The following is a 19,085-nucleotide window of genomic DNA, read 5'->3' as shown; positions in this document are numbered from 1 at the left end:
CTGGGTGTATGGAACAGACCGATACAAAAAGGCATATATCTCAGCATATCATCTGTTTATTTTAAATGAATACTGACCACTTTCTATTGAGACTATTCTATCAAGGTGTTTGAAAGATGTGTAATATATAACAAAAAAGTGATGATTACAGAGACAGAATACATGAAAATGTGTATAAATACTGTATAAACACAGTTGCATCAAAACACTAAAAAGGAGAAGGCATAGCATGAGCATCGAGTGTTTCAATGATTACAGATGAATAAATAGACTACCTTAGTCAAAAAGCCTTTGCTTTACAATTTGTATCAATTCAATATTAGCATGATCTAGATCTTAAAAGTGGTGTGCATGAAAGGGAATTTAATAAAGTGGAAAACAAATTACTAAGTATTATAGGAGTATAGTCAATTTATGTTATTAAAATCCTACCTGTCTATAATTTTAATGTTATGTATAGCTATTCAGCACCCTTAGTAATGCCAGGCTTAATTACACATTAACAATGTGTATTACAAAGTATCTGCAGCTTCAGCCTATTTATGACATTTAGTGCTACAAAGATCTATTGAAAAACAGAAATATAGCAACAATGCTGGCACAACCAACATATTTCCTAAATAAAATCACTACTAAAACCATCAAATCTGCAGAGTAAGGAAACTGATGTTACATTATTACTACTATTATTTTATATAGTTTAGGATTTTAATATTGTATGCAGCACCAAGTAACCTGGTGATAAATTAAGATGTCTAATGACCACAATAAGTTAGTGTGATATTGTTTAAGGCCGTGAACTTTGATTGTCAATCTTTCAAGAGCCCACAGATAGTCATACATTTAATACTAATGTAAAATAAAAACAAATTAGCAGGTATGCATCTTAAACTCTTAAATCTGCTCTATCGGCATCACTGTTAAAGGATATACTCTGCCACAGCAGCTGCTAAGGATGAAATCTTTCTCTGTCTCATCACTTAACTTTGAGGGTGTTATTCTTCTTCCGCGGTTGCTCCTTCTGCACCTGACGGGCTCGTGTGCCTAATCCCAGAGACTGCAGCGACTCGGTGATGAAGCGCTGCGTGGGAGAGACACACAGCATCACCAACAACTTGGCATCGCCACCTGATGGACAAGATGGGGAAAGACAAGAGGAGAAGTTAATATGAAAACATTAGATACGATAAACATAAATAACACACTACATTTACTCTGTATGTGTATGTTCAGGTATTTTAGTGTATGGGTTTGTTCATGTTTTCTGCATGTTTGAGAGTACTGATGTGTGGAATCTCTAAACTGGATGGGAAGACACTGGATTTAAAGGAGACATACGAAGCATCTGTCCTACACAGAAGAAGGAAAGTTAGAGAGAGAGAGAGTGTGAGTGAGTGTGTGTGTGTGTTTGTACCTATGCTATCCTGAAGTAGATGAGTCAGTTTGCTGTTCCTGTATGGGACATGTGGTCTCTGTTCAGCCAAAGCTCCCAGGACATCAGACAGAGCAGAGAGGCTGCGATTTATACAGGACAACTCCCACAGAGCGGCACCCGAAACTCCAGACATACCTGGGACACACACACACACACACACTTTACTCATTTGATATTTCATGGTTCAGATGCTATAAAAACAGAAACAGGCTGTGTTTAAATTCTTTTAAATCTGCACTAAGCAGCATATTTAGCTTGAAGTAACTACAAGTGGTGACAGAAGACTGTTCAGATTTAACTACCAAACACTCACATAGCCAATCTGTCATGTCATCAATCTCAGATTTATGACGCTTCATACCAAACAATGAAGATGTATTTTTTTATGAATCCAGCTTGCTTTTGATGGAGTACACTCTGGTGTTTAAGAGTCAGGTTCTGGCTTAAGAAAGATCTCATCAGAGCAGATGACACTTGAATTTTCATTTTTAGCAGCAGTCTATCTACAACATGGCTAAAGCCCCATTTTGCAATTTTTATATTCCACTTAAACTTATGCCTTGTGTATCTTCAAACACTGAGGGACCAGTGTTCATCTGAAATCTACAAATTCAAAGAACCCGAAACATTGAGCCCCTCTTACCAACACACTCACTCCCTGCCAGGTCCACCAGCTGCAGCTTGGTCTTGAATGGAGCCTGTGTGATACTGTTCCTGGGGGAGGGACATGGGGAATAGGAAGGTGAAGGGCAGGGAGAGGAGGCGGAGCTCGCAAAGAGTTCGTCAGATGAGTGGCGGGCAGCAGGATTGGCACGGCGACAGCGTGGACTCCACCACTCCTTCTGGTTGGAGCGTTGCATGTCCTTCTTGGCACTCTGTAGCCTACGGGCTGAATGGAAGTAGAGTAGTAAAGTCACAATGCAGGAATATGTGGCCAACAGGTGTCATGTATGCTAATGTGAGAGTGTCTGTGAGGTCCGCAGGTCCTCCTGCCTCCACAGCTGCAGCTGTACAGTCTGGATCTGCAACTGCAAAGCACCTAATGCCCCCATGTTTAACACCTTGCTTATCCTGCTAAAATGAACCATAATTAATAATGATAATCATTAATGTTATTAGCTGTCATTACTATTTTTATCAGTAGGAGCACTACAGTTGCCCCCCCCCTCCAACCCAACCGGTCAAGGCAGATGGCTGCTGACCCAGAGTCTGGTTCTGCCTCTTAAAAGGAAGTTTTTCCTTGCCACTGTCGCCTAGTGCTTGCTCTTGGTGGGAATTGTTGGGTCTCTGTAAATAATATTATAAAAGATATTTGGAAAGTACCTCCAGATAACTTATGTTGTGAATTGACTTGACTTGTGTGTATGAATGCATCTCACCCAGGGCCAATGCATTGGGGCTCTTGGAGGAAATGGTGAGGGTTACAATGAGATGAGAGCGTGAAGAGTCGGTATGGACAAGGGTTGGACAGCGAGCCCTGAGTTTCAGAACACTGCTGATGACCTGCATCACCTCAGAGGCGCTACACACAGGCCTGTTAGAGAAAGTGATTAAAAAATTAAACACACACCATTTCCTAGCACTTTACTAATCTGCTATAATCAATATTTTTTATATGAACACTGGATCAAATGACTAGGTGCATGTGAAAGGTCTTACTCATAGTGACAAAACCACAGTGAATTATAGCCCAACTTTGCAGCTCTTCTCAGCTATATGGAGTTTAGCGTCTTTTAACTTTTGATTTCCTGGTCTTTACAGTTTGATTAAGTCTCACCACTGTCATAGTGTTGTTTTCAGCCACAGCTGTTCTCAGTGAAGAAGCTCTAAAAACCCACTGTACACTAGCAACCCAGCCCTAAATAACATACAAACTCTGTGACTAACTGGTGAGCACAGTGGAGCATTTAGCAGCCAATCCTGAAATATGACTGCACATGAATGCTAATGTTGCTCTATATTTGCTGATGTTCCAACAAGTTCACCATATAAACTTAAAAGTTAACAATAGGGTTGTTTTTACAGTTTTAGGATGAACTGATGATTATTTGTCCATCCAGCAGCTGCAGCGCAACATTAGTATTCAGTTGGACTTGTGTCTCTGGTTCTCTTAACAAAGTTAGGACATATCAAAATTCCCTCTCCATTAGCCATTTTTTGTCACCACCAACTACTGACTCTTTATCGTGTTTAATGCTCAGTAAACTTTGTCGATCAGCAGTTTGGTGCTGGGCAAGTTGCATACAGTGGCTTTATCTTAACCATGTAATTTGCAAGCTGTACAACATAAAACAAAATAGTTAGAAAGCCCCATTGATCTGAAAGCAGCCCATTTCTAATTACACATCATTTGATACATTTTTCATATATAAAAAAGTATTGATCAGTGGAGCTTTAAAAATTTCCACCAAAACATACAATTATTTCATGAACCTGGCAGTCGAGCTACAAAATGTCACATTTTAGGCTCATATAAATTGAAGCACAAATAAACACTTTCTGCACACAGTCACCTCAGCTCTGGCATTACTCACACGTATGTAAGGGAGGTGACCTGGATGGCACCAGAGGAGGTGGTGATGACGTCCCTGCGCTGGCCGGCAGCGTTCCCCTGCTCATCTCTGGCCAGCAGGTCAAACACCTCATTGTTATACACTTCCATCACTGACACCTCCACCGTGTGGCTCTCTGCAGGCTTCTCAGAGATCAGCCTGGGTCACACACACACACACAGGAACATATACGCAACATTAGACAGATAAAGAAAAGAAAGGGTAACAGTTCAAGACAATTACAGTCTATTTTAGCTTTCAGTGCACATTATAAATCAATAGACAGATTTTTTTCTTTTTTTTATGATGACCATCAGCTATGGTTTTTATCTTACACACATTAAAAGGCAGGAGCAGACTTTCTTCTTGAATTTAGTCATTACGTGTTGTAAATTTTACACAAAACAAATGAAGAAACAGTCTATTCTCACTCACCGAAACAGCTCAGCAGCAGCCTTGGGGATAATACCCTGCTGTGCCTCCTGCTGTGTCCTTGAGTGGTCATGTAGTGGCTGGGATCCCATCATGGTGTGAGTCTTCCCACTGCCTGTCTGTCCGTACGCCATGATACAAACATTGTAGCTGCAGGGTAGAGAAAGAAATGACATTCAGTTAATGCTGAAGCCCTGCAGTCATATTATGCTGTTTGACATTTATTTCATTCAGTTTGTTCTTGATTTGAAATCCCACACTCACACAGGATAGTGTTTAATGAAAACAGTTGAATGAATACACTTGAATGAAATGTTATTTGATATAGTCCTGTTTGTATTGTTTAACACTTACCCATCCAGCAGAGATGTAAGGAGTGGCTTGACTTCCTCAAACACGGCATCCTGGGAATCCGCTGGTCCATGCACCCTGGAAGAAACAAAATCACCACAGTGACCTATTGATGAAAAAACTGGAGAAAAAAAATCACGCTAATGTACACTGCATCATGTCACTATTTTACCTCTCAAACTCAAACATCTTGTCTTGCATTGGCATCCCTGTTTTCAGGCAGTTCACCATCACTGTGTCCTGAAAATACAAATAAGGAATAATGAAAAAGTGAGAACACTGAGGCAGGTTCACAGCAACCACCAAATTTAAGAGTCAATTAAACTCACATCACTGATTGCATAAACCACTTCCTCTGATGACGCAGGCCTGATAGTGAAAAAGAGACAACTATAACATTACATCATCTTAACTTTTCAAGCACAGAACAACTGTGCACACACATCATTTATCATACAGTATTTCATGGTGTGGACAGATGATGCATTGTGTGTTGACCCACCCTGATCCAGATGTCGAGGACCGGATGTGGTCAAAGGGTAGAACTGGTCGCACCCTGCAGTGAACTCTGATGTTACCTCTCAGCTCCTGTAGCAAAACAAAGGATGATGAAAATCCAAAATGATATGATTTGCAGCAGTTTTTAATGTGCATATAATCACTCAAGGGTATAATACTTTGCTTCTGGCCAATATGGCGATAAAACATCTGTCCTCACCACCAGTGTGTTGTGAAGTTCTTTCCTCCTCTGGCGCTCTGCCCTGCACTTCTCTTTCTCCTCCTCCAGAGAGCGCTCCAGACCTGCAACATGGGCCTGTAAATCTGAGTCGGGAAGGCAGAAAATTAGTAGAAAATATTTTATTAAATTATAATGTAATACATAAATATATTTATATTAAAAAAATCAAATTTTTTTGAAGTCATTAATAGAGGTTATAAGGTGCATTTTGACATTGTTGTGCTGATTGTAAGAAAAAAAACAAAAAAAACACTGAAAAGCCTCCACTGGCTTCTATGACTCATCAGACATTATTAGCCACATTGTGCAGTGCAGTATGAACTCTGACTGTTAAGGTGTAAAACAGTTTCGTGAATGAAAATCTGTGGCACCTGTTCTCTGTTGTAAATCTTTGAATTCAGGCCAAGTCTTTAATCCTGCAGCATACATGCACACACACCTGGCACCAAACACCTCCATTCACACACAGGACAGGATGAGACATTCAAGAATAGGCTGGCCTGAAAATAAATAGAACAGTGTAGAATGACTAGGATTCTCTCTCTCTCTCTCTCTCTCTCTGTTTTGAAATGATAGATGTACACTTTAATAACCTGACAGAGGGTTTACCAACCTACCACTCAGCCAGTGAATCTCTAGAAATCTTGAAATATTCAAAAGGCTTATGGTAAAATAGCTGTTAAAAAATAAACAAAAAACAAATAATTCTAAGTAAAGGAGCAAATAGTGTGCAAATAAAGTGCTGCATACGTGTAATGTAAGAAAAACCCATTAACTCCCAGTAATTTAAACGACCCAGTGTGGTTGTTGCTAACAGGAAAGAAAATATTTTGTGCAGGTAAGTGGGTACATTTCTACATTCTTCCTCAGTTCTATCAGCCGACATCAAAAATAAAAGGTCAAGAAAAGCCACTATGGAGCAGCTTGTGTTATGCACTGAACAGCATGTGCTGAGGCTTATGTGTGCCAAAGCATTTGACAAGATCAGTTTCCACCTATCGTCAGAGCCCTGATGACCAGCTGACTTGCAAGACAGTGCACAACAGAACAGTCAACCTTGGACAACCTCGAAGGGAGGAGTAAGAGAGAAGAGGGAAGGAAGTCTGAGAGGATTAGCAGGACACACACCCTAATGGAGATACAGCCATTACATAGCCCGTAAGACACTTCAGAATAGAGTGTGACACAAGGTAATCAGAAAAGAACAGTCAGAAGTAGTATGAGGTAGAAAATGTGAGACCAGGAAGAAGGGATCAAAAAAAAAATGTTCCTGTACAAAACATCTTCAAAGGTCATTCAAATAACATGCATGGCCAGGTGCACAGCTCACATGTTGTGCTCCTACTTCCACAGTACAAACTCATCATCAATAAAGTTGGATTTTCTAACTCCAACAACTGCCTAGATGATGCCAAACAGTAAATCTAAATCCCAACTTCAAAACATTCCCTCAGAAACCTATCGATGACGTCAAAGATGCTACTTACTCTGAATCTCATTTCCACAGTGACTATTTAGGGAGGAGCTGACTTGCTCGACCTTCCCCATTAGCTGCTTGCTCTGTTCCTCCAGCTCTGTGGCAAAACTCACATAAACTGCAAACACCTCACTCAGGTCCTGCTTCACAGCCTGCCACAAACACACAGGGAAAACAAATAAAATGTGTGAGTATACTCTTTGTTGTATATGTCTTTCTGTGTTTCCATATAACCTACTTATATTGACTCTGGATGCCATTTAGTAAAACATCAACAAAATAGATATAAAGACAACTCAAAACCTGCCATGCGAACACACGCGCATTCAATTCATTTCAGAGCATTTGTACCTGGACCTCAGACAGGAGTTTGGTGAGGGCTGACCGGGTTATATTCTGTGCATCCCGCTGGTGCTGATGATGGTTCAGGGCCTTGATCTCCTCTTCTCGCTCCCGACGTAGTTTCCCCAGACACTGAAAAAGGACATGACGTCAACATACTTATTCTGCACTAACTTAATGGATAAAATTGTTTGTGAACTGTTAAGTAGTGAAGAACATAGAAATCAACAAACTGCTCCAATAGATGGTTTGGTCAAATGTGCCATATAACACACTAAATGTTGAGACCAATGTTGAGCTCAATCTAGCTATGTTCATTTTTTTATGCATCAATTACTGGACATTACATTTTTACAGACAACACAATAGATCTGCCATAGTATGAAAAGCACATTAATGATGGCCCTGTTCAATTTAATTAGTCCAACAAGTCATGTCAGTGAGACAGCATACACAGCACTGGAGTTGGCATTGTTGATCATTGTTTTTGCATACAGTTGTGTTTTCCCTGCTATATTTCCAACTGTTGAGGGTAAAACAAGCCTATAAAACCCAATTAAACATCTCAACTTTTGTGTATCATAATTTAACAGAGACACACAGACCCTTCAATGAAGTGGCAAAAGGCTTACACATGTGTCTTGATACATGAGAAATACAGTTAGCAAAACAGTAGTCATCTGCTGTTTGCTGGCATTTTTGTTAAACAATGTACTTACCATCTGCCCAATGCACTAAAATAAAAGTTATACCTGTACAACACTAATGTCATCAAATTTTGTGCTGCACTGCTTCTGAACATATTCCATTGAAATCGTATCACATCATCCAACTGCCAGAGCTCTCAGCCAGGTGTAAAAAACCTGTTGGCATTAAGTCAAGTGCCTGCAACATGCACACACTTGGCACAAGCCATTCAGAGAAAACAGTCATTCACACAAAAGCCTTCTTAAGCCATTCAGAAGGTCAAAGAATAAATATAACAGACATAGCTCATGGGGAATAGATAGATAGAACAGAATAGAATAGAATGGCATAGAATAAAATAAAATATTTAAGCCTGTACTGTAAAGAATGAATGCCAGAAATCTTCAAACCTCTGCAAGTCTTAAATGAAGAATAGCATTCTCTGTCTCCAGCTCCAGTATTCGCTCTTCTTTACTCTGAAAACACAAATAAATATATCTTAAATGTGAATTACAAATATTGAGTGTTTAATTACTGAATAAAGCTAGAAGTCGCTATTCCAATTCTCTAATAACATTCATAAAAATTAAATTCATTTGTAACTTACCCTCAGTTTGTGCTCCAGCAGATGTACCTGGTGCGCAAATATTTGATCCCGGTTTATAAAGAGAGGCATTTTCCAAAAAGAAAAGACGCTAGTAGAGATGAGAACCCGAAGCCTCGTCTCTTTCCTTCTCAGATGAACAAGTCGTGTCCTCTCATGTCAAATAATCCGATTAGGGACGGTCAACAACAACTCTGTCAACTGTGCTCACCTGTCTGCGTGTGTGTAGTGAGGCAGCCTCCTCCAGCCTGAAAGATGAGGAAACGCAGGCGGGCGAATTTTTTGACAACTTCTGACACCGGAATACAGTCTAAAGGTCGCGTAATATTCATGATTTAAAGTGTCATTTCAGTTTGGCTGCTGTTGTCGAAAGCCCCGAATGTTTTGGTCTAATTTAATTCAAAATGCATTATGTGAAACAGCATGACAGTAACTTAGTTTGCAAGAGGACGGGGCTTCAGCACACAGGTGGTGTTAATTACCCATCAACCACTTGTGACCATAGACTGTATTCTTCTTCTTCTAATGGTTTTCCGGAAGGCTGTACACTGAAAAGATTGTGACTTTCAAAGTAACAGGCAGAGGGCAGCAAAGCCTCTGAGGAGTGATGTTTGCAAAAGGAAGACATAAACATTGCGAAGAAGAAAAACACTTCCGCACAGTCACAGTGTACATGCAGCCAACCTGTCAACTGTAGGACCTGTTACAAAATGGCAAAACAAAAAGACAAAAGACGAGAGAAAATCAGCGTCGCCACTGAGGTCTGACTTAGCAAGACGTTTCTTTGCCTTTAGCTAGCTAGTAGCTCTTTAGCCAACGTTTGCCAAGTACTGTATGTAGTGTTAACCTCATGTTCACAGCTTGTACAAATGTCATTCCTTCACTCGCTGTGCTGTCTGATCGCTCTCCTGGTGAAAGGTGTGTTTATCTCATCTAGTTAAGTAATCTTGTATGTCATCTGTAAATACTGTATCGCAGATTGACCGTTTGGAGGAGCGGAGGGCACGTTGCCAGGACAACTTGGAGAGGGCGGAGTTCAGGAGCAGAAAGGAGAATCTCTCTGAGAAGGAGAGGTAAGGATGGCGATGATGATGGAGACAGTTCAAAAAAGTTCTTAAAGGAAAAGTTTTGAGTCTTAAAACAAGACCACACATATGTCTTTGATGTTTTTTGATAGCCAATATGAGCAGGAGGAATGGTTAGAACAACGAAAAACTGATGTCTGATGTTGTTTTAAGACAGAAAATTGTGTACCTATCCTTTAGTTTCTACTTTTTGAAATTAAACCTAATGAATGACTTTCTCATTTTGTTTATCCAAAAAAATAAAAGCCTCCTAATTGTGCTGTTTGTCTTTGCCACATATCATCTCTCCTCCACAGGCAAGAACTGGAAGATGAAATGGTAATCCTGAATGAAAGGGTGCAAAAGTTAGGTGAGTTTATGTGCTTAAAATGCTTATTCGTAGCTTTGAAGTCCCCCTGTACTAAAAGATGTGTTTTGCTGAAAATTTGGTTTGACCCAATACCAAGTAATACCAGTCCAGGACCAGGATCACCAATACAAATACTGATATTGATACTTTTTATTGTTAAAAGCAGCCATTATACAATCATGAAAGGGAGAGAAAATGGACTGATTAATGAGGTGAATGCTGCATCTGAATATGTTTTAATCATCTCCAAATTACCTCCCTACATGATGCGTTTGTTCTTATTAATTTCTGTTAAATACTTATTCAAATGCAAGTTTATACACACTTTTCTAAATGGTAAATAGTAGTGTTCATTATGTGAATTCTCTGAGCTAAAGAGCTTAACACTGTGCCCATGCACATAGCACTATTCACTGTAGTATTCAAACTCAAAACAGGACTATGTATCGGTAGTTGTGATACTTTCATTATTGATTGTTACATAATTTGGATATGTGACCTTCACTGACACTTTTGTCTGCTAAATAAGTAAAGTTACTCTGTACTGTATAGAATTGAAACATTTAGTTGATCAACAGATATGAAGAATTGTATCCCAGCCAAGGGACATGAGAAAAATATAATATTTTGCAGATGGAACCATATCAGATTTTACAAACAAGAATGTATATTTTACAGACTGCATGTACATGTTGGTTTTCAGCTCTATATTGCAATTTACACAATTAACATTATGAAAACAGGAAGGATTCACATTGAATGCCGTCTAGGTGGCCTGACTTACTTATGAACAGTGATAGATCTGGGTCGCTAATAATTTGTTCTGTTGCCTCAATGCATCATTAGAAGAGGCAGGTTTTGTTTCTACCTGAGGTTTCATATTTGATGGGAACTGACTGAACTGCCACTACCACACAGTAACACCTACACAACAATCTTGTTCTTCTTTTCTAGACAAGGAGCTGGTGATGTTAAGAGGAGAGAATCGGAAGAACATGCTACTGTCAGTCGCTCTGCTTGCTATCAGTGCTCTTTTCTACTATGTCTTCCTCTACAATGAAGAGGAATCATGAGGCCACACAGTATCTTAAAGGGACCTACCACTCAAAGAGCGACAACCTGCAGACACATGAAAAGAGGCTGAAGAGCTGTGTTGGTGAAATACCTTGGTTCTGCCTCCAGATGGCATCATTTCCTTTTGGTTCCATCTCATCTGGTCATCAAACTGGTTTTATCCTGCACAGTCCAAAACCCCACCACAGCTTCCACAACTGTGAAATTGGTGTTTTGACCATATTTGAATACTTAATAATGACATTCTGCGTTGATCAGTATACTCTGTCAGTGTACATAAATATGTGTTACTTCTCTTTAGTTTAGTTTTTTTCTATGTCACTTTTGAAAGTACAATTATTTTGCAAATCTCAATACAAGCTGGAACTTGGTAGTATGACATCGTCACTACACATATTATGTGAACAGAAAAAAAAGACAAAAAAGGCTGTTGGCTATTTCACCAGCATTTATGACACTGTTTGGATAGTTATACCTGGCTATCAGGTGACAATATTGAATATTCATCAGTGTGTGACTTGTCTGTTGTCCCATGATAGTCCCAACCCACGTGCTGGACATCTGTACACTACTGCAGGTGACTAGGATTGTACCACCTGTAAACCATCAGTTGTGTTATATTAAGGTAAAGCAAGACAGCGCCTTTAGTTTTTTCCTCAGTTTGCGTATAGTCACATTTTTATTTTCGTTGCTGTGCAAAAGACCTTACTGTTTATCATGATATTCAACATGAAGAAGTATTTATAGACAGTTTGTCACGTAAACAATCAGTAAACTACAAAGTTTGCCTCATGCCACAAATAAACCAATGTAATATTGCTATATTTTATATAATATTTTGAATAGATTCTTTGTGCCAATCAAGACTGCTTTTCAGTGTCATAGGCTGTAAATGAATATCCTATAGATAATAGTGCATGGTCCACATACTGTACATGCACATGTCAGACAGTTAAATGGATGGAAATGCTGCAATAAGGGGCATTAAGGGATTTACAGAGGACCTGAAGAATGTATTTAATGGCACAGTATTGCAGCCATTCACCCATCTCTTAATAAGAGCTTAAAGATGCCAAACATGTTCACAAATGACTTTTTTTTAATACACTTAAGAAAAAAGGGTATGAGAAGTGGGTTTGTTCTTCATAATTGATCTGTTTATCTGTTTGTTGGTCTTATATGTGATTTTCATGAACATATTAAAAACTTTATATCAATTTTGGAAGCAAATTGTTTGCTGCTACATGAAGTTCGTAGATTTATTATCTGCAGTGCACTTTAAAAACACAGCATTTATTTTATATATAAAATGTAGAGTTCATTACATGACTCACAACTTTAATAGAGGCCCAAATCTGGAATAATTGGATGTTATTTTGGAATGAAACTTGTGGTTCTTCTTAAAAACATCAAACTGGACCAACAAATGTTTATTGTTTGACACCAGAGGTTAGTGTGGCACTAGAGGGTAGTTTCCAGCTGAAAGTATGAATGTGCATAAGAGGTTGAAAAATGCATGAAAAGTTGTAATGGAATAGAGTTTCTATATTGAAGCATCTAGGAGGAGATACAAATCCAAAAACTGTGGAATAATAAAGAAATTTTGAACATCAGGAGAACACATAGTGGGGTTGCTTTCACAGCAATCATTGTTTGTGTGCCTTCCCTCCTACACACACTATTATCACCAACACAGTGCGCATCACGCCTACACACACTCATTCTCTCATCCCCGGACAAAACAAATGTAAACAAGCCCATTATGCAACAATTCTGTGGGATTTAAATGCTGATTAGGGACACTGAACACGTTTTAATATTCATTTTCACGTTATCGCTTTTCACGATACTATTGCTCATTTAAAACTTAAAAAGTAACAAATCTGCAAATTGGTCTGAATATTTTGATTCATGCTTTTGTTTCAATTATAGACTTAAAAGTAATAAACTAATAGTCCTTCTGCTTGAGTGTGTCCTCCTGAACAGTCAGATTCTGACCTTCTGTCCAGTTTTGCCTTTCATGACACAGTGTGTTAGTGGCCTCAAGTTATGAAAGTACATGACTCACAAATAAATTGATTAGGTCTGTCTGAGCACCAAAATGCCAGATGTCACTTTGAATTCTTTTGGTTCTTAAGCAGGAGGATGTTTGAGTTCACCCACAGCAGGTGGAGGTTCAGTGTCTGAGCTCAGATCAGATGTAATTATGTAAGTTTTTCAGAAGTTGTTTGGTTATGTCTTCAGGTACTGAACCTTCCTTGCTGCCCTTTGTGGTCTAGTGCACTTGAGTCAAATGACATAATGAAGTTTTTATATCAGATGCTTCATCATATATCAGTTGAATTTCATATTTGTGTCCTGTGCGGTACACGGCTAAATGTGTATGCAGTGCCAATGCATTGTGTATATTTATTGTATTATCTATGAATGGTGGGAGACGTCTTCTGATCTTCTGCTTTAGTAAAAATAGCAATACCAAAATGCTTAATATACTAAATGCCTGTATTTGACATTTTACTTAAGTAGAGATGTACTATAAGCAAAATGTACTTACAGTATTGCATTAATTATTACTAAATTTGTCAAAGGTAGAGTTTGGCTGTCAAATCTAAAACAATATATTATTTTTTGTAAGCTTCAATGTACGATTTTCATGGCCAAAAGAATTCACAATAACGACATTATCACGATATCTACAGAAAATTTGAAAAGAAAAAGAATCCTATCAGTCAAATTAATCTTTAACCTTGTTTGTTGTATTTCCTGTCTCTTTTTTGGCAAATGAATTAGACTGAAATGCCAGTGCAGTGAGGTGGCGAGAGAGTATTTAACTATGACTGTACAAATTGTACAAATAGAACAATTACACTTAATGGATATTGAAAAGACAACCAGATGAACTGAGGTTCCACAAGGCCTAACATCTGCCATCACGATGTTATCATACGTGTCTTATTAACCCAATTTAAATATTAGATTTTTTAAATATCACAGTTATTCTCAATAATGGTATATCACGACACCTGCATTCTTATGTGCAGTAAAGTCCATAATTAATCAAAACCATGACACATCATTTTCACTGAGCACAACCGTATTAAATCCCTCTCTGCACTTTCCATAAGTGTAAAAATATCTTAAGCTTATTACTCTGTAAGTTCAAGCATTAAAAACAGCTAATAGTGAGGAGTTAAGTCAGCATGCCCAGACACTAAGTCATATTCCTGAGTCTTTAGGCTGGTCATGGCTGGATTGATCCACTCCACACCTAATTTCTACATTAGTCATCATCGCTGCAGACAGAGTGGTGATGAATCTCTTAATAAGTAAATGGGAGATGAGAACAGAAAAGATGAGGATAGGGTCAAGTAGAGGGGGAAGATAGGAGTTTGAGAGGTGTAATCGTGGTGAGGGGGAGAGTTCATTTGTTACAGGAGTGGCTGTTAAGAATTGAGCTGTCAGGTTATGAAGGTTACACTACTCTGTATTGTCCTGGAGTATGAAGGCTCAGTGACTGTGTGGGAGAGGAGAGGAGCATCAGACAAGGCGAGCTGATGGTAGGTAATGAGGCCGAATGAAGGTGTTAGTCATGGAGAGCCAGGCCTGCAGAAGAGTGAACTGGCTGCAGCCACATTCAGACAAAACAGACACTTTCAGCTTCAGCAGTTTGACTTGCCTTCTTAACCTTCTTATTGACCTATCACCCAGGAAAGTATGAAAGACATTTCATTCATTGTTTAAAAAAAAAAAAAAAAAAAAATATTAAGACATGCGATCTAAAGGTAGTAATCTCTTTTATTTATATAACAAGACATATTACAAATGATTGTTGACTTTCATACCTTTCCTAAATCTTTTACACATGATAGTGTAAGAAATCCTTGCCCATCCACCTGCAGAGCTGACAAGTCTGCGTTTCAGTTCTGTTCATCTGCTTCATGTAGCCTTATGATCTTCAAGGCCATTCATCAAGGCATTAAGAAACACTGTTATTGGATTTGAATGAATGTAGCAAAAAGGCTTCTATAACCTTGAAGACGTTGGAACACTGGAACTATATTCTTGCTTGCAAACCAATCTGGGACTTGTAGTTCATTAACAGGGAGCAAAAGTGACCTTTCAAGGAGGAAATATAGGCAATAATGATTACAGGTTTATACTTTGGGGAAAAAAGTAATTTTGCAATAACTTGATCTATTTTGTATATACATTATATATTATATGTTTAATTAGGTTCTGTACCATAGATGTCATACAGTCATTTTCCATTCATTACATTTTCTCTAGGAATCTTTGGGGGAAAAGAACTTAAGCACAAAAAAGTCAATCCATATTTGGAGATGCTTCACCAGGATTTAGATTTTAAACTGAGCTGATAATGCAGTGTCCTTTTTACTTATTTCCCTTGTATCCACTAATTTACAACTGATGCACTTTGTTCAGATTAATATTCCACTTTGTGAAAGAATTTGATCAAAACATAAAAATAATTAGACATAATTTGTATCTGCCTCAAACTTTTAATCACTCTGAAATGGGGTTAAAAACTGCTTATTACTTTCTATAAGTATGTCTGCAATTACTGTCAATTAAGGACAATTAAGTGACATCCTGCTCTCTTTCTGTGTTGTTTAACTTGTAAAATAAACATAATTAGGTGGTAGTACAAAGCTTAAATTTCAAACAGTGTGATGTTGCTCACAACACTTATTAAGTTCATTGTACTTTGAAAAATGTCTCTCATGCACACTCACCACGTCACACATTGATTTTCTGAGAAGCCAGAGGGGAAGGAGGAAATGTCCCCTGAGCCAGTTTTAGGGCCCCTCTCTCTCTCTCTCTCTCTCTCTCTCTATCTCTATCTCTCTCTTTCTCTTTATCTTTCTCTTTCTCCAAAACACACTCACACACAGGTGTATTTGCACACACACACACACACACACCACACACACACACACAACACACACACACACACACACACACACACACAAGCATATACAGTTCACAATATAGACATCACAGCAAATCACACCCACCGACAATCTGGTAAGTTACCCATGACAAATTGTGGTAGCAGCCAGGCTACTAACAAGCACACTCATACAGTACAGTCCTGTGTCAACACGTGCACACACACACTGTCTTACACAGACACACACACACACAGACAGACAGACACACGCACACATGCATGCAAACACACACACACACACACACACACACACACACACACACACACACACAGACACACACACACACACACACACACACACACACACACACACACACACACACACTGGTGTTTGAACAGGCCACAGCCAGAGAGACAAAGGCAAATGATGACAGCTTTTATTGCAAAGCAGATTTTATGCAGCTGATAGTGGCTTGTCTGTGCATTTCCAAGAGATAAAGTGGATGTTTTTGTCTGTGCTTGTGTGTGTGTGTGTGTGTGTGTGTGTGTGTGTGTGTGCGTGTGTGTGTGTGTGTGTGTGTGTGTGTGTGTGTGTGAGTGAGTGAGTGAGTGGGTGTGTGTGTGTCTGTGTGTGTGCGTGTTCATCATGGTAAACCCCAGTGTCTAATAATCAGAGTGTAGGCAGTTCTGAGGTTTTCCCTCAACACCACTGCACTCTCCACGGGGAGTCAGATCAGAAGTGAATGCCACTATTGATCTCTTTGGGTCCGTCTATCCCTCTGCCATCTCTATCTCAAACATTCTTTTCCTTTGAATATGAAAAGACAACCCAGGAGGGAAGCGAAAACCAGCAATTTGTGTGATTACACAATCAATAACACCAAAGTCTTTTCCATCGAGCTAATGGCTACTCAGTAATAGTAATGTTCCTATTGAGAGCATTTGCTACACCACTGTAATTAATGTTATTAATGAGGGAATCATTGGACTGTGTACTTTGGTAATTGCCTGGAGAGCTGCTCAGGTCCGCACTGATCAAGCATTACATAATTCAAACACTGCTGCCAGCCCCTATTTAGTCTAATGGATGTAACATCAAAAGTGAAGGTCTACGGGTGAATTTCAGCGTTGTTAATATTAACATCTGCTATGATAGAGAGTCCACTTTGCTGCTGAGAACAGATGACACAGAGTTAATAAAAAGAAATGAATTTCATAATTTTTGTCATCGTTTGCATTTTCAAATATCAGATGTGCATTACTGGAACTGCTGAAATGTAAATCATGAAACCAAACTCTGGTAATGCCAACAGATACAAGAAAATAAGTAAATAAATACAAGTGTAGAGGCAAGAAGAAAAAGTAACAAGTGTTTCTTACCTCCACAGGTAATAAGGTGGTTGGGAGCAATAATGTTTTGCTCCAATAACAGTCGCCCCCTGTCATGGAAGAGATTCAACAGGCAGCATGTAATGTCCCAAGTGTTAAAGCTGGTAACACAGACAGCTATGGGTTGGATGGTTACATGATCAACGGATCCTACGTACAAGTTACCCCACAGTTGTTCATTAAGAGTGACCTAGTAAAATGGTACTCCAGCTAAGAAAGAATTACAGAACAGAAAAACAATGGACTAGACTCTCCAGTTCCTCTCAACTCTTTTCTGATAGTGGAGCACTTAGCAGCTACAAAGCCTGATATTTTCATCAGGTGTGGGCGGTGGAGAGTAAAATGCACAACTCCGTGAATATTGGTCAAAAAAGTTAATGTTGCTCTGTATTTGCTGAATGAGTAAAGAGGCAATGTTTGCCCTAAAATGTTCCACATCAACTTAAAAGGTCAGTATTGTGTTCACACCTTGTTTCCACTGCCCTGAAAAGTGGCCATAAAATCAATTATTGCAGGTGTAAGTTGAGATTGTTTCGCCAACTGTAGTTTCCAAGATCTACAATAAATAATGAAGCCAAACTTTTAAGTCAATAGCTACTAAATGGACCATGACATTGCTTTGTCAATTTTTAGTTCTCAGGTCAAGAAAGATCTTTGAAGATCACGATTTTTTTTAGCCTTTTATACCTTTATTTGACAGCAGCAGAGAAGAGAGCAGGGGAGGGACACGAAGTCCCATCGACCGGGACTTTGCTGCTTAGAGCTTTTACACCCACGTGGTATGCGACCACTCAGCTATAGGGCCACCCTGAACATTAGGAATATTTTTGTTGAAAGCACATTAGGGTCTGCTCTGGCATCAAGAGGTGAATTTACAACCGTACATAGTGTATGACTATGAATGGCAACCTAAAATCTCCTGATCTGACTTGCATAACTGTTTATGACAAGTCCATAGCCCATAGTCAGAGTTGTGCTGAAAGAACTAGGGTTCATCAACATTTTTTCCAACCAAAGGTTGAGCCTTCTTCTTCTTTTATGGTGGCTGAGTTTCTTTTTTTCTAGTTACTGGTTGTAATGATTGTGTGGTGTTGCAATATCTATCAACTGGGTTTACCAAAAAAAGAAGTCACAAATAAACACACGAATCTCAGCTTCATCCTTCTATTGCAATTATAAATAAATGTGACACTTAATAAATTTAAGCTCTAAACACGATATACTGTGGCCATTTGCCATGAGTTACCTGCTATGTACAAACAGGTGGTTGCCTGCTCTGGAGGGTGACCAAAAGCAACATCTGTTAAGGTGGAGAAAAAAACAACGTGAACAAACATGTCCTGCTCTCACAGCGTGCAGTCCATTAGTGGTATTCAGCATCCCTCACCTTTCCCCCACTTTGTGATCAGCCGTAAACTGACTGAAGGCTTCACAGCTTCCAAACTGGAGATCATTACGGTTGATAGTACACATGAGGGGCAAGTGCAGTGACCCCTATTCTGCTGTTGTGTGTGTGGGGCTTACGTGACAGTGTTATGTGTAGTATATGTATATTAATCCAGTTCAAAGTCATCAAACTGAAGCACACACACCTGTATAAATATTGCATAAAAGCTGTCTTGTTACACTGAAAGAAACAGACATGTTTCTTATTATT

At 39.0% G+C, this 19,085-nt stretch overlaps 2 protein-coding genes across 2 annotated transcripts; one reads left to right on the top strand and one right to left on the bottom strand.

The window, feature by feature from the left end:
• Window positions 1-38: 38 nt before the first annotated feature.
• kif25 (kinesin family member 25) lies at window positions 39-9,124 on the bottom strand. Its single transcript, XM_056404919.1, has 15 exons — window positions 8,623-9,124; window positions 8,426-8,491; window positions 7,338-7,460; window positions 6,997-7,138; window positions 5,489-5,592; window positions 5,273-5,358; window positions 5,100-5,139; window positions 4,943-5,010; window positions 4,774-4,848; window positions 4,423-4,569; window positions 3,970-4,146; window positions 2,815-2,969; window positions 2,079-2,324; window positions 1,415-1,570; window positions 39-1,128 (listed from the first exon to the last, which is right to left on the bottom strand). The coding sequence occupies exons 1-15, from the start codon at window positions 8,689-8,691 to the stop codon at window positions 977-979; spliced, it is 1,806 nt and encodes a 601-aa protein (XP_056260894.1). The 5' UTR covers window positions 8,692-9,124; the 3' UTR covers window positions 39-976.
• A 96-nt stretch (window positions 9,125-9,220) lies between these two features.
• ccdc167 (coiled-coil domain containing 167) lies at window positions 9,221-12,344 on the top strand. Its single transcript, XM_056404926.1, has 4 exons — window positions 9,221-9,380; window positions 9,598-9,692; window positions 10,001-10,053; window positions 11,008-12,344. The coding sequence occupies exons 1-4, from the start codon at window positions 9,330-9,332 to the stop codon at window positions 11,124-11,126; spliced, it is 318 nt and encodes a 105-aa protein (XP_056260901.1). The 5' UTR covers window positions 9,221-9,329; the 3' UTR covers window positions 11,127-12,344.
• The last annotated feature ends 6,741 nt before the right edge of the window (window positions 12,345-19,085 follow it).

This window comes from Seriola aureovittata, chromosome 19, assembly GCF_021018895.1.
Source record: "Seriola aureovittata isolate HTS-2021-v1 ecotype China chromosome 19, ASM2101889v1, whole genome shotgun sequence".
NCBI lineage: Eukaryota > Metazoa > Chordata > Actinopteri > Carangiformes > Carangidae > Seriola > Seriola aureovittata.
The sequence above is the reverse complement of the archived record's forward strand: the minus strand, read 5'-3'. Positions and strand labels throughout refer to the sequence as shown.